General features: G+C 40.9%; 1 protein-coding gene across 1 annotated transcript; it reads right to left on the bottom strand.

The window, feature by feature from the left end:
- Positions 1–4,570: 4,570 nt before the first annotated feature.
- On the bottom strand, positions 4,571–26,433 carry LOC108930662 (cytohesin-3-like). The gene is made up of 13 exons (XM_018746028.2): positions 26,143–26,433; positions 12,450–12,532; positions 12,142–12,206; positions 11,693–11,759; positions 8,234–8,352; positions 8,040–8,120; positions 7,720–7,832; positions 7,164–7,312; positions 6,894–7,005; positions 6,421–6,497; positions 5,953–6,024; positions 5,636–5,790; positions 4,571–4,871 (listed from the first exon to the last, which is right to left on the bottom strand). The coding sequence occupies exons 1-13, from the start codon at positions 26,162–26,164 to the stop codon at positions 4,787–4,789; spliced, it is 1,200 nt and encodes a 399-aa protein (XP_018601544.2). The 5' UTR covers positions 26,165–26,433; the 3' UTR covers positions 4,571–4,786.
- Positions 26,434–27,705: the final 1,272 nt, after the last annotated feature.

Here is a 27,705-nt window from a genome sequence, read left to right as displayed (position 1 = left end):
GTGAGCGTCAGAGCCACTATCCAGGATGAAACATCAAAGATGTTTGACTACATCAGGAAGATGGCACCGACTGATGAGATGCTTAGTAAATACCTCAGGCAGCAGAAACCTGAGAAGGAGGACGAGGAAGAACAGGAACCATCATGGAAGGACAAACCCCTACACGGTATGTACCACTGGCAGATTGAAGAAGTGGCTGATATCGAAAAATCATACCAGTGGCTGGACAAAGCTGGACTGAAAGACAGCACAGAGACACTAATCATAGCAGCACAGGAACAAGCCCTAAGTACAAGATCAATAGAGGCCGGGGTCTACCACACCAGGCAGGACCCCAGGTGCAGGCTGTGCAAAGATGCCCCTAAGACAATCCAGCACATAACAGCAGGGTGTAAGATGCTAGCAGGCAAGGCATATATGGAACGCCATAACCAAGTGGCTGGCATAGTGTACAGGAACATCTGTGCCGAGTATGGGCTGGAAGTCCCAGGATCAAAGTGGGATACACCCCCAAGGGTGGTCGAGAATGACCAAGCTAAGATCCTGTGGGACTTCCAGATCCAGACTGACAAACTGGTAATGGCTAACCAACCGGACATAGTAGTGGTGGACAAACAGAGGAAGAAAGCCGTAGTGATAGATGTCGCCATCCCAAGCGATGGCAACATCAGGAAGAAAGAGCATAAGAAGCTTGAGAAATACCAAGGACTGAGAGAGGAACTAGAAAAGATGTGGAAGGTGAAGGCAACAGTGGTCCCAGTGGTAACTGGAACACTTGGGGTTGTGACCCCTAAGCTGGGAGAGTGGCTCCAGCAGATCCCGGGAACAACATCCAAGATCTCTGTCCAGAAGAGCGCGGTCCTAGGAACAGCTAAGATACTGCGCAGAACCCTCAAGCTCCCAGGCCTCTGGTAGAGGACCGGAGCTTGAAGGAGTAAGACCGCCCGCAAAAAGGGGGGGCGAGTGGGAAATTTTATTTCTTTTTTTATATATATACATGCACACACACATACACTTGTTTTCAAACTTTGAATACCAGTTACGTATTATCTTCAGTAAGATGACATTGAGATTGTTTTAAGTGTCTGTATACATGTTCATCTGCTTGTACATGTGAGCTGTATGTCATGTTAAATGGATTATGTTTTGTTTAACCACAGTTTTGCAAAGCTAAAGACAAGATCAAAAGTGGTAAATGGCCAAGCAGGAAAGACCTCTAGGGTGGAACATTTTCAGAACACCTTTATGTTGCATCATGGAGAAAATTTTCTTTCTTCTTTTTCTTTGTCTTTCATGCTCTCATTTTTGTTTAGTCTTAGACACAGGGTATTGTAAGATTTTTTTCCCTGCATTTTATGACACAAAGGACTAGTTCTGTCCCTCTCAAATAAAAAATAGTGCATAATATCACGATTGAGATTTTTTTATGAGAAAATAACACAATTATAAAAATAGTTATTGTACCTTCAGAGGGAGGAGGTAGTGCCGTTTCCCTCTGTCTGAAGGTCCCTCCACAGTACTTTTGGTAAATGTTCTTACCCTGAACTGTTCCACTTAGAATATCCAGCTTTATAAATGGGTAAATAATTCAAAGGTGAAAAGTATACAAAAACTATTAGTGTAAGTGGCCTTGGAGGAAGAAATCAGTAAAAATATGTAATTAAAATTAGTAACACGAAGTATTGTGGTAGCGCTTTACTAGTATATGCACGTCTCCAGCAGAGGGCATGTTCTCAGATGAGTGGAGGGATTCAGAACTTGCACAGTTGCTTCCATGGCTTCCCCTTCCACAGCTGCTGTGTGAACCATCTCAAAAACAGAAGGAACAATCACAGTACAAGTTTTGAATGTGACGTAGGAGGTGAAGGCATTTTGAAACTGCAGAAACACTGTTTCTCAATCCAGAACCAAAAAGATTCAGATGAATCTAACAGTTATGGGAAACTGCCTGTATGTTTAATAGACAGGTTTATGAAAATACAAGGGAATTTTTTTCCAATTTTTCAAAACTTAAAATGTGTTCAACATGAAATGCTTATGTAAACAACAAAACAATTGAACTGCTGCTCTACATAACATACTGTAGGTAAATGATTATAATTTTAAAGAAGAATCTTGACAAACATTCAACTCCACTTGCAACTGAGCAACAAATAGGAACAAGTGAAACAAGCAGAAATACATTAGTTTCATTTGTTTTTACATTTCACTGAAAGTGAGATTTTTTTTTTTTTTTTTTGTAGTTTTGAGGAAATGATGGCCTTCTCACAGGAAGTGTGGCCAGGGGGGAAGAAACTGTGATGTTGGTCTTCTGCACGGCACACACACGCACACACTGGCTGAAACCGCTTGTCCCGAGCAGGGTTGTGGCGAACCGGAGCCTAGGCAACCCAGGGTGCAATGCTGGAGGGGGAGGGGACACACCAAGGACCAGACGCCAGTCCGTCGCAACGCACCTCAAGCAGGACTCAAATCCCAGACACCCCCAAGAGCCGAACCCCCTCCACAGCACACACACACTATGCCTCATTCCATCCCTCAGTCAGATCAGAACAGCACGTTGAGATCTGACCTTCTAACCTCTATCAGTCACACTATGCACTTTATCCAATACTCTTTGATGCATCTGTGCTTCTGGTTAATTCCCTAACGTTTTACATTTGTTTATATGTCTTATTAAACAGCCAAGACCCTGTTTTAGTGGGTTATCAATGGATGCATACATACATACATACATATAAACTTTATTGGTCCCAAAAGAAATTCCACAATAAATTGTGGGTTCAGTCGATCACTTGATAGCTGTTCATGTTTAATATATAAAATTCAGGATATGAACACAGGATCATAGTCATTAAAGGCTAATTTCCTTAAATTAATATAAACACATCTAAGACACTCTAACATGACACCTTTTATGTGCAACATTAATTCATGCTTCACAGTACAATTAATTTATTAAATATCAGTTTTACAATGTGTGTTCTGGATCAAATTTTGTAAGCCATAATGGAACAAAATTAAATTTTAAAATGTGATAAATCAGCATAGACAGAAAAGATCACACATCTCTGTGAAACTTCAGACGAAGCATGACCGTATGACATAACATGAGAATTTTTAATGAACCACTGTCAATGTACAAACATTTATATTTTATACCTTAAATAAATATGAGGAATCTTTTAAAAGTAAAAAATCAAGTCAAACAAAAATTTGACAATATATTGTATACTAATGCTATAAAATTCCATACCTGCAGAAATTAAAATATGTATGGAAAAAATGAGAAAAGATATTTATAACATGTATTTTATAGTGATGATGTGTGGCTCACCATCTAGATTTATGTACATAAACTACAGCTGCCAAAATTAAAAAAGCAAATATTTGAAAATTCTAAATATAGCTCATAATATACCCATGACTCAATTAACTCAAAATTCTGATGAGTCAATTTACTTTTACAAAAAAGAATTAAGGTGAGTTATTCACCAGAAAATGTGAACATTAGAGGAAATATGTATTTATCTCTGTGTTTTGTGAGACACGATTATTTCAGTAATAAATACAAGCTCCCTTTAAAAGTTAAGGTTATATATGTATATACAGTATATATATTTAAATGCAGTTTTTAAATGTAGTTTTATTCATATCAACTTAGAAATAAACTTAGAAAACTGCTGCAAGCTCTGTGCTTAAACTACTATCCCCCCTGCTGGAGTACTAAATTCATTGCATTAAAACAAGAAACTTGTGCCAGACTCAGTACCTAGTTAATATCTTCAGAGTCCATCACTTGGTCCTGTCTTTGTGTTTATATCTTTTACTGTTAGTGCACCTGTTTCTTACTTTGAGGTGAATGATTTTCCATCTGTAGGCCTGCCTTGAGTTTAGCTTTTATCTCAGGGGAACACACACCCTAAATCATGCTGTGTTTGGTGCTAAATATACCACGAAATCAGTGGAAGTGAAAACCAGAAAAAAAAGCTTTTGCTCTTAAACGACACCTCCTGTGTTCTTACATTTTTTACCTTGGTCATTAAGTATTTCTGCCTTCTTGCCCTTCAATTCAGAGGTATCCAAGTTCAGGGAAATGTGAGACACTGGAATCACGTGCAATTTGAAATATGCCGCTGACTGTTACTGAAAATATCCCCCCCCCCCGATTTCAACATTTTTTTCTCCTACATTTCATAGATGTATTTGTCAACTGTGGCATGACATTTTTACATTTACATTACATTTATTCATTCATTTAGCAGACACTTTTCTCCAAAGAGATGTACATCTCAGCAAATTTTTACTGGTGTGTGTTTGTCCTGAGGAAGCCTATTTACAACATCAGTTTGTTTGGCTATTCAGTGCTTCAATGTTTGACAAGGTGAGAACTTTCCCAGTTTAACCTTCAACAATCATGCATCCGATTCCTGAGGAAAGTTCTGACCTCCAGTGTCCTTATGCAATGTTGTGTCTCATAGAACGCAACTGTAATGGGGTGGATTCCAAACAGCCAGTGTACCATATTTTCATCACACATTCAAACATGTTTTTTTCATCACACATTCAAACAACTCTCTGACAGCATCAAGAGATACTTGCAGGCTTTTCTCAGCCATTGTCCTGCTGTTCTGAGGCTGTATTAACAGCTTAGTTGTCATCAACCGTCTTCAGTTCGAACTGCAGTGACCTCATTGGGCTAACATAGCTCCACCCCTTTTACCCCAAACCCCTCCAGTCATCCTCTGGCTAGTGCAGAACAATCAATGATCCGCAGTGGAAATCCTCATCGATCCTGGGGCACATTATTAATGACTTTCTTCTTGCGTACGCTCACTAGATCGTAGAAAGGGTCCCTGGTGATGCTTGCCCTATTCAGTTAGAAAGAGAAGTTTTAAGCTTTGCATCTGAAGCAATAAGAAATGCAGTCATATTTAACAGCAATATATCAGGTTTTCCTGTTGGTTTTGGTTAGGCCTAAGGTCATAAAACTCCATAATGGCCTCAGATGAATATATTTGGACCTTTAGAGAACTGAAATCTAAAAAGATCTTCAGGATGTCATTCAGCAGGTTCACAATTCTGGGTTTTAGTAGGATGCAGTATTAAAACTGTTGTTTATAAAAGTTTTAATGGCCATTAACAGTCAGTTTTGCCTGAATGAAATTGACCATCCACACCAAAATGACAAGTGTAATGACTTATCCTCCAAAAAAATTACATTTACTCCATTAGCTGACGCTTTTCTGCAAAGCAACTTCAGACGTGAAGCTGCTTATAGTTATTTACCCATTTATACAGCTGGGTAATTTTACTGAAACAATTAAGGGTAAGTACCTTGCCTAAGGGTAGTAGAAGTAGGGATCAAACCTGCAACCTCTGGATCCAAAAGCAGCAGCTCTAACCACTACACTACTGGCTGCCCCATTATTTTTTCAAATTTGTTTTTAATTATTTATTTCTTTTTTTAATTTATATTTTTATTTAAGATTTTTTAAAATGATCTTCATGAACAAGAGTTGGCCTTTCAGGACTTTACACTTGTACTGTAAAAAACTCTACAAAAATGTGAATACTATGACTGTCACCTCACCAGTCCCCTTAGCTGTTACACTTGCATTTTAACCCTTCTGACCTGATGGACTCAATCCACTCATCCCGCTCCTCAGCCGTGGCTGCAGAAATCATGTAGGACTGGTGCTTGCCCTCCACGACTCGGCCGTCAGTCTCTGTTTTGCACGCTTTGATTTTCTGCCCCTTGCTGTTGGGGTTGTAGAGCTCCAGGCAGTACTGCAGACACATACATCCACCAGATCAACAACACACACCAGAATCATGCTGTAGGAACTTTAATAAAGGTACATGGAGTTCTTTTGGCAATAGAATTAAATTAATCTGATTATGGTATGTAATGAGTGCAACGAGTATCCTGAAAGAGCTTGGTAGACCTACTGGTTTGCGTGGACAGACCACTTCTCTCACACACAGATTCTCAAGTGGAATGATGCCTCTGGGCTCTTTGTCCTGGCAAAGCACAATGTCAGACACAAGTAATGTGTATCACTAGTAACTGTTTCATTGAGCTCCTCTGTTTTTACTCTTTGGGCTTCCTTCTCTTAAAACTGAAACCATGCCTTTGCTTTCAACGGTTCCCAGATGGGTGAGGAACTAGGGTGGGAGTTTCATCTAACTGCGTATGATGTAAACCAGCAGCTGCTAAAGGAATGAATTTGCAAAGTTCAAACCTAAACAGCCAAGTTATGAAATCTATACCTATATCCTTAAAGTGGAAAAATCCCACAGACAACACAAACCAGGTCAAAACTACTGTTTTGCTTCTTGCAGGTTTCAGTTACCTAGCAGGCACCTAGTTATTGACCAAAATTCTCCTTTGTGTGAGTGCAATTTGAGGGTACTTACAGTGGTATACTCAAAGTAGTAAAGGCAGCTGTCTGTTAGAATAAACCACCTTCTCTTCCAGGTCTTCACTCGGCCACCTTAACAACCAAGAGAAAAAAATGCATCTCACAGAGAGCAGGTATTGAGAGCAAGTGATTGAGTGGTCTTTTCTCACTTCTACTTTTAAGACCTGTGTAAATCCTACTGATCTTAATCTGCTGAAAGGTCTGCTACATGAACCAGTCCTGATCCATTATTTAAATTTTTTAAAATTATTTATATACAGTGAAAAAAGAATGTACAGCTCCTCTCAGACCTATATTTTTAGATATTAGGACATATTTTTAAACAATTATATTTGTTATTATACAGAATTTTTATTTTTTTTTTGTCATAAATTATGTTATTTGTAAATTCAACCACCAGTTTCAAGTATACTATTTACTCATATTATAAGCAGCAATGTCCAGTGAACCTGTATGAAAGTGTCTCACCAAGTTTGAGTAGCCAGCCCTCTCGGTCAGGATTGAAGAAGGTGTGAGTCAGGTCATTCCCATCATCCTCAGGGATTTTGAAAGGTTCACTTCGGATGCTTTCATAAAGTTTCTGAATGATAGTGAAGATAACGTGATCAGAAGGCCTCAACCAAACCATGGGGCACATTTACTGAATCCTCAAAATTTCTCCTGTAGAGCTTGATGTAACAGTGTTACTTCTTATTAGTGACACCTTGATCCCCTCCCACTGAAGACCCCCCGCCTCACCGTCAGCAGCTCACTGGGTAGATCCCCACCATTGTTGATGCCACGGTTCATACTGATGAAGCGCTCAAGGGTGGTCTTGTCCTTCACATTTGGGTTGTGCAGGCTTGTATTCAGCATAATTATAGCAAAGGACAAGATGTAGCAGGTATCTGGAGAATGAGGATTAAGCCTGTTAATGTTAAGTGTATATGTGAAAGACAATGTTGGACACTACCAATAATGGAGGCTCAAGACACTTATTTCTTAAATGACCACACAGAATAACCAATAAAAAACCATATAAAGAAGAAGCTATGAGCTTGTTACAGTATATATATTATACAGTATATGCAGCAGTGACCATGTATCTAGGTGTGAAAGTCCATATAGTTAATTCTGTGCCCAAGAAAGAAATTCTAAGGACTACCATCCTTATTAAGCAAGGACACTTTTTCACTACAAAATGTAACCATGCATTTTTAAACATCATCAATGCCATTCATTCAGAAATATTCCGCACTTGTCTGGTCATGAGCACTAATGGCTCCCTCCAGAAAACTACACGTTTCTGATTCACCTGTGGACTGAAACATGTTGGGGTTGCAGTCACAGTAGCGTATAGCAAAGGTTTCCATCATGCGGTCGATTTTTTGGGCCTCTCCAGGGAGTCGGAAACTCCACAGGAACTGTCTGAGGGACAGGTAAAGGGCAGGTTAAAAGGGAAATTACGGCTGTTTTCAGAATCACAGGTCGACACAAAGAGATGCATGACCCAACAAGCAATGAATCCCAGAGAAATCAAAATGGAAACAATATTAAGTTGAAATGCCAACATTATCATGGTCTTGAGCCACCACCAACTGCTCAGTGAGTAGAACTGCTGTTTTTTTTATTTACCTCAAAGCCTGAACCAAATTGAGGTCGGAAAACTCATGGAGTTCCAAAAAGGCTTTCAGAATCTCAATGTTCATTTCATCCCTGTAGATTAAAAAAGTAAAGCAGGCACATGATATAACAATTTTCACCACACAGGTGACTTAAAATATTTAAATATTTAAATATTATCCCCTGTATGATGTAGACGTTAATACCTCTCTCCCAGGAAGTCCCCTATGGCCGTCTTGTTCAGGCCTTCCTCTTTGTACAAGAATTCAGCCACATTCTGGGGCTTCCAGTCCAGGAGCTTATTATCCACAAGATATCGCATGCCCTGGAAGAGGGTAATGAGAGTGAGAGGGTGTGGGAATTTGATGAGGGGATGAGAATTGCTATAGGGGAAAGGGAGGAATAAAGCAAATGGACATCTTAGAAATGCTTACAATGCTGGTTTCTCACATTCATAAACCCCGAGAATCGATTGGAATGCAGGCAGGAATAACAAATCCATTTTACCATTTTTACAACCTTTTCATCAATCACTTTTATAAATGCATAGATGCAAAAAATACCCGTGAATTTGAACTTTCGAAAGAACAAAAGCTGGCTGCAGTACAGAGACCCATAAAATACCAGAGCTGGCTCAACAAAACCAGGTAACACAGTTATGTAGCAGTATTTGTATTTATATGATAGGGAGACTTGTTATAAAGATATCAATACTGCCTTTGTATATATGAGTGCAAGTGTCTGAAGCAGTCCATTCTGGTCCATTTCTGCTAAGCTGCACATATTCATAATGAGAAAGCTGTGGGTTTTTTCTTCTCTAAATTGTGTGTATTTTTTCTGCAGAGGAAGTCCATATGCAGGCTTCTCCCCTTCTGCATACTGTCAGTCTCTAGCTGGTTGCAGCAAGACAGCAGCACAATGCCGGAAGACGGGCCAAGTAACCTCACAGGACCCAGCAGCCAGTTGCCCTTCTTACTTCTTGCACCCTGACACCCTCAGAGCTCTCAGAAAGAAAGGGCTCAAACACATAGTGAATAGATAATCATTTTGCCAGATCATTTAAAGCAACATGCAGGCCTACAGTTTCACACAATTGCAGGGTTTTTTTGGAGCAATTCAAGTATCTTTCTCAAAGATATCCCAGTAGACCCCCTCCTGGAATTTGAAACAACAACTTTTGCATTAAAGATCCGTGTTGCTAGTCAAACCTACAAACACACTGTCCTGAAATTGACACATCAATGAGTCACATTTTCTCCTCTGAATCAACAAAGATCAGCTTTGCCCTGCAAATGTTTCAGAATAAACTTGCATTCGAAACCTTCAGCAAACTCCTGCAGTGGTGTGCTTGAAAGTTCATGTGGCTCCAGTGAAGGTCTTCAATCTACCAGCAGGAGCTGGGGTGTCTATTTCTCTTGAGTTTGAGGCAGGATGTGGTCTTCTCTGTCTCCTATGCAGCGCTCATGGCCATGATGTCATGGGTAGTGCATCTCTTATGTCTGTTTATTTATTGGCTTGCCTATCAAGATCAACCCAAACCGCAGAGATGCTTGGAACGTCACAGACTTGCTCAGACCATGCGCCGTCTTGTTACGCCACTATGATCGCATCTTATAGGTTAGCAAATGGCACCAAAGGACAAGTAAATAAACAGGTAACAGCCATGAGTCCTAGAATGTAACATACTTTTTCATGCCCGTCTTGGAACTTACATTTACATTTACATTTATTTTTAGCAGATGCTTTTCTCCAAAGCGACGTACATCTCATAGAAAATACAATGTGTACACTACATTAGCAGGAAGAGAGACTTAGATGCAGACGTGTGATTCTTAAGCAGTTTGTTACTTTCCACCATATGAACCAATGTACATCACACGAGTAGCTACATAAAACTTTATCTGAATATCGACAGTTCCTTTGTAGTAATTATGTATTGTGGCCCTGCGATGAACTGGCATCCAATCCAGGGTGTGCCCCCCCCCACCCCTTCAGCCTTGTGCCCACTGTCTCCAGGATAGGCTCCGGCTCACCGTGACCCCACTCTGGACAAGCGGTTCTTGAAATTGGTTGCTTGGTTGCTTGTATAGAGAAATAGTACATAAACATTTATGTTACAGGAGTACTTGCATGAAAGTTTATCCATTGTTTAGCAAATAAAACGGTTGGTAATGTAATAGTTAGAGCTGTTTCCTTTGGACCTGAAGGTTGCAGGTTTGAGCCCTACCTCCTGGTGTAGTACCCTTGAGCAAGGTACATATACTAAAATTACTTCAGTAAAATTACCCAGGTGTACAAATGGGTAAATAGTTGTAGGTAGACTAACATTATAAGTTGCTTTGGAGAAAAGTGTCAGTTAAATGGATAAATGTAAAATATAATACAAATTCCTCCTAAGATTTGAGTGAAGTGATGGTTGGCAAAGTCAAGAATAATCCACTATTATCTCAACCTCCTCTGGCTGTAAGATATCATTTTAAAGACAAAAGAGGCAAGAGGTTAAAAAATTCATGTCCTACTACTATTATTTTACCTCTGAGAAAGATGCACAATTACTCTGTTAAAATATCCAGTTGTAAAAATGGGTAAAATCCATTTAGTGAGAGAAAAGATTAATAAAGTGGCACAGCAAGCGTTAGTGGAGCCTCGCAGCTGCTAGACTATAAATTTCAAATTGCATTTGAATCCGGCACAGTCGGTATCTCCCGTTCACATGAGTTTCCTCCCACAGCCCAGAGACATGTGTTTCAGGTCATTTGGTGACTCAGTTACCCATCATTAGAGTATTATGGAGTGAATAAGTTTGTGTGGTTGACCTGCGATGGACTGCTGTCCCGTTCAGAATGGACCCTGCAACACGCCCTGTGTTTCCAGGATAGACTCCAGACCACTGTAACCATCAACAAGACTAGCATTTTACAAAAATAGGGAAAAGGTACCCTTATATTTGTAGCCGCCATTACCACCACCTTAATCATGTTTTTTATGGGATCCTTCATTTTCGGGCAGGGTTTCACACTTTATCTGTGAGGATGTCTGGCAGGGAATCTAGGTTATGGTATGTTCGCTGTACTCTAATGAAATTTGCAAATGAAACCCTTTCCAGTGTCATTTAAAGTCACATATAAGCCAAAAGACTTTACAAACAGTACCTGTAACAAACTTCAACATTAGCAACGCATCCTTGTCATTGCTTGGTCATAGCCTTCAAACATCAAGATTGTATTTCACATTGCTCATGGGAATGTTATGTCCCTCCCTCATTATTTATTCCATCCCTCGTTATTTTCTCATATTCTCCGGCACTGTCAATGCATCTTTGCAAATGTTGTATGTATGTATATATGTGTATATGTATGTATGTTTATATGTGTATATATATATATGTTGTTTTTTTGGCCAAATAAATTGGATTCTGATTCTGAGTCTCAGTGACTTACTGCAACAGGGACCTTGTTATTGCCAACGTGGCATTTTTTCCTTCAACACCCAAGAACCTTTGTTTCAGCTTGTTTTGTCACATTTTCTACCCACTGAAGATCAACAATTTTATCTTTCACAGTTTCAGTGCTTGTACAGTTAATGCACACAATTACTATGCTTTACGTTATGCCACATTTAAAATAATAGCGTATACCTTTTTTATCAACAAGATGCCAACCAACCTTTTTAGGGTCCATGTTGAATTTCTTCTTGCCCCTTGCAAACTGCTTACCCTTCTCGATAGTTTTACTGCATATAGAGAAGCAAAGAATGCAAATCCAAGGATAAGAGACACTGTAGAATCTAAATTTAGGATGCAGCTGAACAACAATCATGTTCTCTGCATTGCTTAGATAAAGAGGGCAAATATGGAAAAGGATTTGAAAATGATTCACACACTGTAAATAATTAGAAGGAATTTACCAGTAAATTCAGAATGTCAAAACTTGCCTTGTTTTGTAGGTAAATTATTTTTAACTTTCTTGAAAGAAATGGTCCATGAGATACTAAACTCACTCTTCCACTTCCCTGCAGTCAAACTAAAGAGAGGAGGACCAGGATGCTGCTGCCCACAGTTTCATTTAGCGAATGACTCATTTTCCAGCAATGAGCTAATCTGTAGTCCACTCACTTCTCCTCGGCTGTCTCGAAATCCTGAATTTCTGCCATGACGTTCTCGATCTCCATTTTCAACTTCTGCAAAGCAATCACAAAAAGATGTTGGGGAAATGATACAACAGATACTTTTTTCAGGAGTCACACAAGATTTTAATTTAGCAGTGTCCATGGGTTTTATATATATGTTCATTGATATTTTAAATAAATAATATGCCTTCTTATTATTGAAAAAAGTTATTCTCTGCACTGGAAGAAGATGTTAGCCCATCATCGACAGTTCAGCCCTAAATTTAGTTGCAGTGTGTGGCGTTAATCCACTACCTCGATGTCGTGCAACAGATCCACCTTATGCATTCTGATACTTTCGATCTCCATCCTCTCCATTGGAGTGAAGTCTGATGAGACTGCAGAAGACACACAAAAAACATGTCAGAAGTGTCAAAACTATCACAGTAAAAAAAAAAAACATGAGCAGTGAAATTCAATACCTGTAACACTGTATTTCTAACAAATTATTGCAAAATACCCTAACCCGGCAACTCAGGAGGGGGAGGGGACACACCCAGGACGGGACACCAGTCCGTCACAAGGCACCCCAAGCAGGACTTGAACCCCAGACCCACTGGAGAGCAGGACCCAGTCCAACCCACTGCGCCGCCACACCCCTGGTGCCAGGTTAGGCTCCGGTTCCCCGTGACCCGGCATGGGACAAGCGGTTCAGAAAATGTGTGTGTATGTGTATTGTGGAATAATTTTTTTTGGTCAGATGCATATCTACAAATAAAAAATTTGTGAAGTTTGACAGAAATCTGCTGTGTTTGTTATACTCCTTTAACCTGAAAAGAGGACTCTTCGTTAAGGTTGAACTTTACCTTTGAAATACTGAGCCTGTGTCCTCTCAAAAAATTTATTCATTCATATATTCATTCATTCATTACCTATATCAACATGTCCAATGCACCATCACAAAGCTCTAGAATCTATCACAGAAGAATAAAGTGCAACATGTACATTCTGGATGGGATTTTAGCCCATTGTAGAGTAATCACACATATTGACTCACTGACATGCATTTGCACACACAACGGGCAATTTAGATCCTCCAATTCAACAGAAACACGTTTCTATGGGGAAACCAAACCCCTGTGAATATGCAAACACCACATACACTGATCTGGACTCAAGCCCACATCTAAACCCACAGCCCTGAAGCTGTGAGGCAGCAGCAGAATTTGCTGTTCCACCTAGCTGCCTCCGTACATACAGACTTCCTTTGTGCGTTACTTTGCTAATTCAGACACCTGGAAGGTGTTAGTGTCTAATATTAATTTTAATGTTTTTTACTTTGTGGTGGCTACATGAATGGCAGCCTCATTTCTCAGTGTTTTACTTCTTGCATTTACTGAAACACAAATCTCCAACCGTAAGTCATAAAGTGTCAACAAAATTAACTAATGTAGAACATATATGTGTCTTTGCGCTACAATTTAATGTGACTATAACATCCCACACAAGCACTAAATCCACCTGACGATATGAATATGACACCCAAACCACACTGCCTACCAAAATACGTCTCCCCTGTTTTTCTTACTTTTCTTGAAATACCAGTGGTTTCCTGCGATCCGCAGCTGCAGCTCTTTGAGGTTTTGGTAAATATTCAGTAAAAACATTGAAAATACAGTGATGAACATAGGGCTTCATCGAATGTGCCGAAATGGTTATTTTTACAAGGTGCATGTGAACAGCAAGTTGTTTTCATCACTGAGGACAGTCTTGTGGTTTTTGGTTTGTTTCATCTGAATGAAATTTTTGGTCCACAAGATTCATGGCAACTATCTGGAAATGACTGAATACTTTTTGTAAGCCTCAAATACATGTCCACCTTATGTATTTACATATTATATATTTACTTTGGACTGACACAATTTTACTATTGGTAATCAATCAACAAATGTTCTTATTCTACTTAACTAATCAATGACTACAGACCTGTCGCCTTAACGTCTGTGGTCATGAAGTCACTTGAAAAGCTGGTGTTGGACTACCTGAAAGACATCACTGGACCCTTGCTGGACCCCCTGCAGTTTGCTTACCGAGCAAACAGGTCTGTGGATGATGCAGTCAACATGGGACTGCACTACATTCTGCAACATCTGGACAAACCAGGGACTTATGCGAGAATCCTGTTCGTGGACTTCAGCTCAGCCTTCAACACCATCATCCCACACCTCCTCTTGTCCAAATTAACCCAACTCTCTGTGCCCACCTCCATCTGTCAGTGGATCACCAACTTTCTGACAGACAGGCAGCAGATAGTGAGGCTGGGAAAATTCTCATCCAATACTCGCACAATCAGTACTGGAGCCCCCCAGGGATGTGTGCTCTCCCCACTGCTCTTCTCCCTGTACACCAACGACTGCACCACTAAAGATCCCTTTGTCAAACTCCTGAAGTTTGCAGACGACACCACACTCATCGGCCTCATCCGGGATGGTGACGAGTCTGCTTACAGACAGGAGGTCCAAGAGCTGGCTGTCTGGTGCAGTCATAACAACCTGGAGCTGAACACGCTCAAAACGGTGGAGATGATCGTAGACTTCAGGAGAAACACCTCAGCATTATCCCCACTCACCATCATGAACAGCACTGTGGCAACAGTGGAGTTATTCAGGTTCCTGGGCACCACCATCTCACAGGACCTGAAGTGGGAGCCCCACATAGACTCCATTGTGAAGAAGGCCCAGCAGAGGTTGTACTTCCTTCATCAGCTGAGGAAGTTCAACCTGCCACAGGAGCTACTGATGCAATTCTACTCTGCAGTCATTGAGTCCGTCCTCTGCACCTCTATAACCGTCTGGTTCGGCTCAGCTACGAAGTCTGACATCAGAAGGCTACAGCAGATAGTTCAGACTGCTGGAAGAATCATCGGCACATCCCCCTCCCCCCCAGCTCTCCAAGAACTGCACTCGTCCAGAGTCAGTAAAAGGGCTAACAAAATCATTCTAGACCCCTCACATCCAGGCCACTTCCTCTTCAGACCCTTGCCATCTGGCCGGCGCTACAGAGCACTGAGCACCAGGACAGCCAGGCACAAGAAAAGTTTCTTTCCTCAGGCCATCTACCTCATGCACACCTAAATCTCTCCCCTAGAGAGTACACCAGTGCAATACATAATGCTATTTATATTTATATTTATAACTATTTATCACATCATATCTCTTACTCACACTCCCTTGCATTTGTATCTAGTGACTATTTTTGTATATTGGGTACTTTATATTTTTAAATATTTTTTATCCCTTGTTCACCTACTCTATCTTCTCACCTGTCTTGTCACTGTCATTCTGTCTGTGCTGTGGAAATTCCTGTCACCAAGACAAATTCCTTGTATGTGCGAACATACTTGGCAATAAAGCTCGTTCTGATTCTGATTCTGATGTACCTACATAATCAGCTGGGTGTTTTAGTGATAAAGCTTTACACACACACATGCGCGCGCGCACACACATGTATTGTCTGAAACCACTTGTCCAGAGGAGGGTTGCGGCGGCAAGCCAGAGCCTAGCCCAGCAGCACAGGGCGCAAGGCTGGAGGGGGAGGGGACACACCCAGGATGAGACGCCAGTCCATCACATGGCACCCCAAGCAGAACTCAAACCCCAGACCCACCACAGAGCAGGACCCAGCCAAACTTCCTGTGCCACTGCACCCCCCTTAAAGCCTTACATTCAGCTACAATAGAATCAATGAGGGATTTAAACCAGCAACCTTCAGGTTCCAAGTTAATGTCTAAAATCACTATGCTACCTACTGTCTTCAGCTAATATATGTTACTTGTTACCGTCCATAGCTGTTACACCACCTTCTCAATCCTTTTAGTTAATGAAACATGTTGCATTTCAAAACATGAACAATTTTTAATAATTTGCTCAGGCTTGTCTGAAAGAAAATTATGTCTTAGCTTCAGAGGAGTAGCTCTCTGTGGCAAAGCTGAACTGAACCCCTCCCCCCGCTCTTTTAGATGATAAACAAGCCACCAACTGTAGTTAAACACGTTAACTGCACTGTTCCTTTGATCTATTAATAATTCAATAAGGTGGGTTATCTGCTTGGTGTCTTGTGCATGGCTCCTCCACAGATGAAAATACCCACGCTCTTTTGCATGTTGCTTTCTTCTTCTTAACCTAAAGTGCTCAACCATGCAGAAATGCTTCAATGTAGGTGTGGCATGGCTCCAAAAAGCACAAAACCTGTACCTCTTTTATAGTCACATCGCCCCATATACAGTATGGCTTTCTCATTTTAATTAAAGTATCTTTCACATCAGAATAACCCACATTGCCTCTGCGTATATTTAACTAAATATATACCCTTAATACTAATCCAAGAAGACATTGACATTGACATCATATACTAGAATTGGGACTGGGGTCTTCTGTGGAAGCATAATGATATGTACTGCATGCTCAAGCCAAGAAAGACTAAGAGGTACAAGCCAAGATGAGACAGTAGGTAGCATAGAGGAAGGTTTTCCTCCATGCTAATGATGACAGAGTCAAACATTGACACCTGGAGACTGAACAACCTTAGTTTGCACTGGTTGAACAAGCTGGAGGCTCAACAACCTTGAGAAGCCCGGGTTGAAGAAACTGGAGACTTACACTAGAGATGTATTGATAGAGCAAACTGAGGACTGAGCAACCACAACCAGAACAACCTTGAGAAAAACTGGTTACACAAGCCAGAGATGCACCCTGCACTAGCTAGGATTTTCTGAATGGGTGTTTATTATCATGTATGTCTCAGTGAGGGTCACAAGCAAATAACAGTAGGGGACTTTCATTTTGTGATGTAACCCCCACTCTCATGTATTTAGTTTTAAAGAGCATTTATTCTATAAAGCATTGCATTAAAATGTAACATAAGCATTGTTATAATATAAAGTTTTCCTGCAAAACTGTGCTATACACAGTTTCAGCCACTCTTATCATATCATTAAGTCATAAGAGATGGCAGGTAAAAGTGGACACCACTGTATTTCTTGAGAGCAAGTGTGTGATTTGACTCAATTAGACTGAAATCTCTCATTTGCATTGTAAGAGCTGACTCATGTGTGCAGCTGACGTCCTCCTGAATTTATGGAGAATTGGCAACAAGCCACGAAACTGTGCAATCACAATTTTCTGTGTAAATTTGTTCAGTCTACTGACTTTTGGTGACCTCTTGAGGTCACTCCTCTTCCCATAACCCCTTGGGACTGCTCTGCCACTATAAAGCATTTACCTAATATCAGTCACAGTGTGATTTGTTGATGGTTTTATCTTTTTGATAATTTGATCTTAAGTTTTTTGCATGCGACCTTCAGTATCATACTTCATCGAAGATAGGTAACATGTAGTTGGTATATTAGCACTCTTCAAAGCACTATGCATTATTTTTTGTATTGATCGGCAACAGTAGTAACACTGTGTCACTGCAACACAGAGATAGAAAAAGCAACACAGATCATGAGTTCATTCATATATATAAACGATGGACAAAAAGTTGGAATATTTCAGAAGTGGGATCTGGTACCACACACACACACATTTTCAGAACCGCTTGTCCCATACGGGGTCGCGGGGAACCGGAGCCTACCCGGTAACACAGGGCGTAAGGCCAGAGGGGGAGGGGACACACCCAGGATGGGACGCCAGTCCATCGCAAGGCACACCAAGCGGGACTCGAACTGCAGACCCACTGAAGAGCAGGACCTGGTCCAACCCACTGCGCCACTGCGCCACCGTGCCCCTGGGATCTGGTAAACATTATTCTAAAAATCCACTGTCTAAAAAGCTGTCCACAATTTATGAGTTACCATACACACACACACACACTTTCTGAACCGCTTGTCCCAGACGGGGTCGCGGGGAACCGGAGCCTACCCGGCAACACAGGGCATAGGGCCGGAGGGGGAGGGGACACACCCAGGACGGGATGCCAGTCCACCGCAAGGTACCCCAAGTGGGACTCAAACCCCAGACCCACCAGAGAGCAGGACCTGGTCCAACCCACTGCGCCACCGCGCCCCCCAATTGCACACATGCATTTTTGGAACCGCTTGTCCCATACGGGGTCGGGGGGAACCGGAGCCTACCCGGCAACACAGGGCATAAGGCCGGAGGGGGAGGGGACGCACCCAGGACGGGACGCCAGTCCGTCTCAAGGCACCCCAAGTGGGACTCGAACCCCAGACCCCCCGGAGAGCAGGACCGTGGCCCAACCCACTGCGCCACCGCACCCCCCAGAGTTACCATACAGATCGAATTAATTTTTTCTAACATAAGAAAATTCATCTCTCACACACACACACACACACACACACACACACACACACACACACACACACACACACACACCTGCAGAACCGCTTGTCCCATACAGGGTCGCGGGGAACTGGAGCCCACCTGGCAACACAGGGCAGAAGGCCAGAGAGGGAGGGGACACACCCAGGATGGAACGCCAGTCCGCTGCAAGGCACCCCAAGCGGAACTCGAACCCCAGATCCACCCGAGAGCAGGACCCGGTCCAACCCACTGCACCACCGCGCCCCTCACGTAGATCAGCCACATAAATAACACTCAAAGAACTGTATTTATATCAATATTGCAGGTAGTACAACAAAATCCTTTTAGTTTAATTAATAGCTGAAGAGCATCTCATACACATCCAGACCAGGTCCACGGTGATGTGGGCCTCTTCTAAGGAGAAATTTTCACCTACGGTGTGGTCAGCTTGGTGCCTACAGGGCTGTGACTGGAATAAAGTGAATACTTCTTTCAGGACCTGTCGCTGAAGTCCAGTGAGTAACGCTATTCTCAAAGTGAGTTACATGGCCCAGTGAGACCCACAGTCAGTAGTCAGTGTTATGAAAAGTTCACATCAGGCCTGTGGAAAGAGCAGAGGTGTGTGTCTGGGTCAGCAATCCTGAGATGGTGTGTGTGTGTGTGTGTGTGTGTGTGTGTGTGTGTGTGTGTGTGTGTGTGTGTGTGTGTGTGTGTGAGCGTGCGTGCGTGCATGCTTTCAGAGGGAGAATAAGAAACTGGGTAATTGGCTATGACTGGCGTAAGAAAAAGCATCAAAAATCCAAATAACACATAATTAAGGCCTGTCCCTCCAAGGTGGCTGTCAATCACTTAGAGTTTCATTTTAGCATAAATCAAGATCTTCTTTTTTGATTTAATAGGACAGGTCAGCATTAATTGTCCCTCTTCCTTGTTTAAAAGAATTCAGGCTGAATCAGCTATCAGAAGACTAGAGGGTAAGATCCAGGTACAAAATTCATACAAATTCCAGGAAAGGGTTTTGAAAGTCATACCACATAAAAAAAAAAAAAAAATCCTAAAAAAAATAAAGAATGGAAGATTTACACACATTGACCCTCAGTGGTACAACAATACATTCCCTGTTTCTTGCTGCAACAGTGAAATGGTTTTGAGTAGATAAATTCATTTAATTTTTAATGTATAGAAGTTACCTGTAACACATAACAAGAAACATTTAAATTTATGTTTCATAATTATCTCATGGATGACTACAAATTTTAATTATACTTTTTTATCGTTACCTCATTGCCATACTTGTGACTTTCAAAAACTACTTACACGTGAGCTGTTAAACACAATGCCTCTGTAACCATAATCCCTGTACACAAAAGACTTTTTACAACTTACAAAAATCATACTTAGCGAACCTACATGTTTTTTTTGAAAGATGGAGTATGTAAAGACTTAGCTATCTTATTTTTATGCATTAAATTAATAATAATTAATTTATACTTAGTGGATGCATAATTTCAGGGTCACAGGGAAGCATAGTTAAGGTGGGTACACGCTAGGTGGGATACCAGTCCTTCATAAGGTTGCCACCCACACCCACACACACACACACACACACACACACACACACACACACACACACACACACACACACACACACACACACACACAAACATAGAGCGCAACTTCGAGTTACCAATTTACTTGAACTGTATGTCTTTGGACTCTGGGGGGGGAAACTGGAGCCCCCAGAGGAAACCCATGCAGACACGGGTATTATGTTATTAAATGTATTTCAAAAAATGTCATCCATTGAGCAAAAAAAATTATTAATAAAACAGATCTGACACTTCTACATGAGACACTAATGACATATCAAAGCATGCACACTGACTCATTGACATCTGACCAACTGTTCATGTAGCTCAGCTGCATCGAGACCTAAAAATAGGCGGGGAAGTCTCAGACACAAATAATTGTTATTCATCAGCAGTTTCTATATCTGTAGTTTTTCTGGCATCTTGGCATACATTTCCTAAAAGCGGGTCTTTCCTTCCTTACAGAACGTGGAAGGGAAACTGAACCAAGAGGATACAGGTGTGCTATAGTACTAGTATATTTTAAAGCTGGACTTTTTTAATGGAAGCTTATACACTATGTTTGCATGTCAGGACTGAAACAGACACTTCACAATAAAGTGACATGTACAAACCCCATTTCCAGAAAAGTTGGGACACTTTCTAAAAATGCAATAAAAACTAAAAACTGTAATTTGTTCAACCACTCGAACTTTTATTGAACTGATAGAAGTACTGAGAAAACATTTTCAGTGTTTTCACTGACAAAGCTAATTGTATTTTGTAAATATAAAAAAAACAACAGAATATGACACCTGCAACACACTCAGAAAAAGTTGGGACAGAGGCAAAACAAGACTGAAAAGGTTACAAGTAACACTGTTCTGGAAGGTTCCACAATTAGCAGTTTAACCGGTAACAGGTGAGGTTATCATGATTGAGTATAAAAGGAGCATCCACCAAAGGCTTAGTCTTTGCAAGCAAGGATGGGTCGTGGTTCACCGCTTTGTGTCAAACTTCATGAGAGAATTGTCAGTCAGTTCAAAGACGGTATTTCTCAGTGCAAGACTGCAAAGAATTTAGGTCTTTCACCGTCTACAGTTCATAATATCGTGAAAAGATTCAGGAAGTCAGGGAAAATCTCGGTACGTAAAGGCCAAGGGCGGAAACCGCTGCTGAATGCGCGTGACCATCAAGCACTCAGGCAGTATTGTTTGAGAAACCGTCATGCTACCGTGATGGACATAGCCACATGGGCTCGGGAGTACTTTGAAAAATTGTTGTCACTCAACACAGTCCACCGCTGCAAAAGAAATGCAACTTGAAACTGTATTATGCAAAGAGGAAGCCATTTATTAATTTTGCACACAAACTCCGCCAAGTTCTCTGAGATTCTCAGAGTAATCTGAGATGGACCGAAAGACAGCGGAAACGTGTTCTGTGGTCAGACGAGTCTACGTTTCAGCTTGTTTTTGGGAAAAACAGACATTGGATTCTACGTGCTAAAGTTGAAAAAGACCATCCAGACTGTTACCAACGAAAATTGCAAAAACCAGCCTCTGTGACGGTATGGGGGTGCATCAGTGCCCACGGCATGGGTGATCTGCATATATGTAAAGATACCATTGATGCAGAGGCTTATGTTAGAATTTTTAAGAGACGTATGCTGCCGTCAAGATGACGTCTTTTCCCAGGAACTCCATGTCTATTTCAGCAGGACAATGCCAGGCCTCATTCTGCACGAGTTATAACAACATGGCTTCGGAGGCATAGAGTGTGTGTGCTTGACTGACCTGCCTGCAGTCCAGATCTCTCTCCTATTGAAAATGTATGGCGCATCATGAAGAGGAGAATCGGACGACGGCGACCACAGACTGTTGAGCAGCTCAAGTCTTGCATACAGCAAGAAGGGGCGAAAATTCCACTTGAAAAACTGCAACAATTGATTTCTTCAGTTCCCAAACGATTGCAAAGTGTAATAAAAAGAAAAGGTGATGTGACCCAGTGGTAAACATGCCTCCATCCCAACTTTTTTTGAGTGTGTTGCAGGCATCAATTTCTAAATTTGTTCATATTTAACAAACAGAATTAAGTTCATCAGTGAAAGCACTGAAAATCTTTTCTTTGTCCTCTTGTCTGTTAAATAAAGGTTCAAGTGAATGAACAGATTACAGTTTTTAGTTTTTGTTGCATTTTTAGAAAGTGTTCCTACTTTTCTGGAAATGGGGTTTGTAAACGCTTATAAACAGTTATGAATTCTTTCAAAAATCCTTGGACAAACTGGAAAAGTGTAAATCGAAGGGGGATTATGCGGGTTTGAATAGAGGTGTATGTGAAGGAAATAACTATCGGTTAAATTTAAATGATGAGAAAATCTGTATTTTTCCATTTTTCAAAGTACAAAATCTTTTCCCATATGAGATAAATTTGTTAAAATAAATAAATTTGTTAAAACAGCTGATTAATTGTCTTGCTGTTGGTTGTCTTTCTAATAATAGTTATAATAATGTCTTGCTAATAATACACACACACACACATTGTCGGCATCGCTTGTCCCATACGGGGTCGCGGGGAGCCGGAGCCTAACCCAGCAACACAAGGCGCAAGGCTGGAGGGGGAAGGGACACACCCAGGATGGGACACGAGTCCGTCGCGTCGCAAGGCACCCCAAGCGGGACTCGAGCCCCAGACCCACCGGAGAGCAGGACCCGGTCCAACCCACTGCACCCGCCTCTTGCTAATAATAGTGATAACAATATATAATTATTATTATTACATAAAACTATAACTAATGCATAAATTGTACTTTTGCTGAGATGTACATCGCTTTGGACAAAAGCATCTACTAAATGTATTATTTAGAGAGATAGGAATGAAGACCTTGACTGTGTTAAAAGAAAGAAGAAATGGAAAGACTAAGTCACAAGGTCAATCCAACATGTATGCATAGTATGTCAACACTGAGGTGCAATTATGTAAATGTTTTCCCAAAATCTGTCACATTTTCTATATAGAAACAGGATGTATTGGAACGGGAGGTAATCGTGGCACGTTTCTCGGATGATAATGAGTGAGGAAATTTGTGAAAGTGTCACAAGCAGCAATTTTGATATAGGGTTGGGGAAAAAAAATAAGGAAATTTGACATCAGCAAAGAGCAGTGGTCAGTGGAAACCCATAGTCCCATTTTTAGGACTACATTTAAAATGATCATCCATCCAGAGATTAAACAAAAAGGCTAAATCAGCTGCAAAAAAGTGCATGGTAAAACTATGAAGGATCCTGTATCCTTTCAAAATAAGATGGAAGAGAAGTTCAAGTTACTAAACATTGTTCCCTGGCTCCTGGTGTTATAAACAAAAATACAAACATTCTCTGGGTAATTAATTATATTGTAGCTGAATTGTCCTTTGAGCAAGGGAAAGCATAACCTGTGTTTACAGGCCCAACTGATAGGCGTCAGTGAAATGCACACAAAGAGAAGAGGGTGTTAACACCTCTTGTGAAGTTTACATTTATTCATTTTAGCTCATGCTTTTCTCCAAAGCAATTTACAGTTACTTATCCATTTGTAAAGTTGGGCAATTCAGGTAAATACCTTGCTCAAGGGCACCACAGCTGAAGATGAGATTCAAACCTGCAATCTTTGGGCTGAAAAAACAGCAGCTCTAACCTAGAAATTGCCAGCAGCCAGTCTGGTGTTTTCAGCGGCAGCGATCAGTATCGAGATAATCAGCGCTGCGTATGTTTATGTGATGAATTAGTCAAAAATCAGGAAAAAATAATGTTTTTGGAGACTGTTTTATTTCGTGATTTTAATAAGTTTGAATTTTAATGTACTTTGAAATTTAAAGTATTAAAGTAAAAGTATTTTTACCGTACCTATATGTGGGATTTTTACTAAACCAATATGAAATAAATGCAGGGGACATTTATTTGCCCATCATATGCATCATGATGTATTGTTAAGGTTTTATTAACTGTGAGTTAATTGTAAAAATGAAAGCAGTTATGCTCAAAATGAATTGTGCAACCCCAGTTGTACTTGCTGGTGTATTCTGGTTGCAAAGCTCAAACTGCTTGACACAAGGGAAACACAATGCAATCTTATCTGCTATCCTTTATCATCATCTACACTAAATGACATGAAGACAAAATCAAAACTCTTCAGACTATGGAGTTAATGGGTCTCAAGATACCCTGACTTTAAAAGTTAAAAAAAAAAAAAGAAATACAAATTCACGAAATGGCAAAAGGGGCAAGGTAGCGTCCCATGTTCCAATGGAAAATATATTCCTTGCTGAAAGGCTGGATATAACCCCCACCTGCTGGGTTGCACTAAGATCAAGGCAGGTGAAGGTGATGATGTCAAACACTTGTCTCTGAGTTCTTTATGTGATTTCTTATACTTACTGAAATGAATCAAAAAAGTTACATGCAAGCAGAAAATATTCACTTTATGTTTAACCACAAACAAGGCTATTCTGAGCATTTTTCCTTCAATTCATATGTTTAGCTAATGCTTTTCTTCAAAGTCACTTATAACAGTAAACTACTTACAATTACTTACAAGTTTATACAGCTGGGATTCAATCCTTGAAGCGGTGGTTCAAAGGCACGAAGTGTAACCACTGTGGTACCAGTTGCACCTTACTACAGGTGGTAAGCAGGTAAGCAGAAAATACTGCACCGCTGCTACAGACAAAGGACCTTCGGACCACCTGACCTTTAACACTGAGTTCATGCAACATACAATATTGCCTATTACTAGTGGGGCACCTTGTCTAAAAATTTGTTTTTTTTTTATTCTGCAGAGCACAGGTTTTTACTGACTTTGAGCAACACTGTAGATTCTAAAAATGTTGGTTTCAAAGTGGCCCAGAGCCTGGACAATGTGGGACACAGCTGTCAATACTTTACAGTTACTTCCCAAGCCAGTTACATACTGTTTGAAAAAAAAAAAAAAAAAAATACAAAGTGGGGTTAAATTGTTTTACTCATCTTTAGTATTGGCTAAAAATAGAACCCATCATGCACGGTCGTTGTGCTTTGTCAGACAGAGACCCAGCGAGGTCTGTTTCTATGTTTAACTCAGTAGCAGGTACCCTAGCTACATTTATTTATTTAGCAGACACTTTTCTCCAAAGCCATTTACAATTTTACTCTACCGACAGCTATCTACCCATTTATACAGCTAGGTCATTTTTACTGGAGCAATTTAGGGTAAGTACCTTGCTCAAGGGTACTACATTTCAAAGTGACAATGGAACCTGTGACCTTTGGGTCCAAAAGTAGCAGTTATAACCACTATGCTACCAGCTGCCCCAGTTACTATTTTATATTGCTTAATGTTGCATTTACTGCCTGTGTATTTATTATTATTATTATTATTATTATTATTATTATTATTATTATTTTGCTTGTATGTATTATTCATTATGAGTCTGTGGGAGAGTCCTGAAGTCCTCATTATTTCTGCAGTATTCAAAAGCATCTGCTAAGCGAATAAATGTAAAATATAATGTAAATGTATCCTTGACCATAGCACTAACACTGAGTTACTCCAGTAAAAATGTGGTGCCAAGCACTGTAAACTGCTCTAAAAAGAGATACAGTTAATACCATATCTGTTACATGTGTTTATGAACTGATGGAGGCAGGAGCAGCAAGGTTTTCCCTGTTCTTTACGAGCCCATCAGCTCCTTGGCACTGGAACACACTCCACTGTTCACTTTCTCCCTCCCCAGGCACAAGAAAGCCTCATGACTTAGATGACAGAATGATGGTAAATGGTTATTACTATCATTATGACCATGATTTTTGCGTTCTCCAAGTTTGAATGCGCGTGTATTTCAGAGAGACCCCCCCTGCGGACACCTGCTGCTCAAAACGTGTCTAATCGGACACTTATTTAACTGTCAGTAAGGTAGAGCTGCGCGGAAAAGTGAAACAGCAGAACATTAAGATTTAGTTTTTCACTGTCCGTTGCGTTGTAGCATTTCAGATGCAACAGACATAGGAAATGAGAACGAGTGAGAATAGGAAATCATGTTATTAGTATTTGTTGGTCAATGTACTAAAAAAGGGAAAGAAAGAAAGAAAGAAGCGGCGGACCTACCCGGCTGGCAGCAGTATGTCATGGTAGCCCGACGATCAGCTGATGAATCGATTAAGTCAAGTGTATTGATCTGCGATCGCTGGGGTCCCGAGTGCGCGCAGGAGCTCCGCGCAGCGACGGACGGGTCACATGCAATGCGAGCGCGACGAGCCGCGGGAGAGGAGAGCGCTACGATGGAGCTTCCGAGCGGCGACACCTCGGCCTGACCCTGCGAACACACCCGTGCACCTCCGTTTCCGCAAAATGATGAGGATGATGCGCGAGATGTGCGCTGTCAGTAGACAGAGACCTCCCACGGTAACTTCCGTCATTGTTTATTATTATTATTATTATTATTATTATTATTATTATTATTGGCCTGCTGTGTTTTTTTAACAATCTGACTTTGTGTTCACAACAGTTCCGCTTTTTAAATCCCTGGCTGAGATGATATCATGGTGCTGAATTATTAGGGTATTTACGCCCACGCACACGCACAGACACACACACACACACACACACACACACACACACACGCACTGACCAGCACGCTAAACTACAGTAAGATGTCCGTTTTTTTTTCAGAAGTAGCCGCTGCTTCTCCTTTCGCCTCTCGGACCCGCGGTCCTGAAAGTCTCCGCAAGTCCGGTTCCTATTTGTATTTCTGACGTCGGTCTTGCTGGACGGAATGAGTCAAGAGGGAATGAAGAGCACTTTATGCTTCTTCGTCCCCGGTGGGGAACTTACTGTCCAGAGCTACAGCCTCGGGAGACCATCGCTGTACTGTGTACTGTACTGTACTTCACTGTACTGTACTGTAGTGTATGTACGGTGCTTTGGCACCCCCTAGTGTCAGTGAGTGCACAGTACACATCGCAACCCCCAAACACATACCTAGCTCAGCGTCATATACAGGTGGTCCCTGACTTGCCTTCCACGAAACCTGTCGTAAATCGAAAATGTCGTAAGTCGAAAATGCATTTAATACACCTACCCTACCGAACACCATAGCCTAACATTCGTGCGGTGATCCTTACGGCTTGTCACCTTCATGCTGGGAAATTATCTTGAGTCTAGTAATTGCCCTCCTTTTCTTCTTCCCACCAGTAGCAGGAGACAGATGGGCGTTTCTGTGACATTATAAATCAATAACCAACGGTGTATGTGTCTGTATAATATATAGATGTCTCTGAAATTTGTTTTACATCACAGTAGCTTTGTCCCTCAAAGACAATGACATATTACACATCGGGGTCAAAACTGTTCTTAACATTCAGTTAACCGAAACATTAATATAAAATATGACAATGAACACATGTACTATGCATGATAATGTTGTGTGACTACAAAATGGCTCAAAACATTTGATTTTTGTTTTTTTTTTTTGCATTGTTATTGGGACTACATTTTGTGAGGAATAATCACATTTACTGTTGAAAAACATAAATAAAAATATTAAAATGAGAAAAGTCCAGTTTCAGATGCATCCACCCCCTTCAGTTGTCGGGTATTTAAAATGTAGTAACTGCCCCAGAGCACAATTCTAAAGATGTTTCACTTATTGTAAAATGTGAAAGTAATATA

Source organism: Scleropages formosus, chromosome 20 (assembly GCF_900964775.1).
Source record: "Scleropages formosus chromosome 20, fSclFor1.1, whole genome shotgun sequence".
Lineage (NCBI taxonomy): Eukaryota > Metazoa > Chordata > Actinopteri > Osteoglossiformes > Osteoglossidae > Scleropages > Scleropages formosus.
This window is presented reverse-complemented; position numbering and strand designations above follow the sequence as displayed.

What these genes read in the sequence shown, in the direction of transcription:
- LOC108930662 (XM_018746028.2), bottom strand. Translation starts at nt 26,164, where the DNA reads ATGACATACTGCTGCCAGCCGG. An exon ending in TACCCAGTGAGCTGCTGACG is followed by an intron (nt 7,006 to 7,163) that starts GTGAGGCGGGGG and finishes ACTATCATTCAG; the next exon opens with AAACTTTATGAAAGCATCCG. An exon ending in ACTACTTTGAGTATACCACT is followed by an intron (nt 6,025 to 6,420) that starts GTAAGTACCCTC and finishes GTGCTTTGCCAG; the next exon opens with GACAAAGAGCCCAGAGGCAT.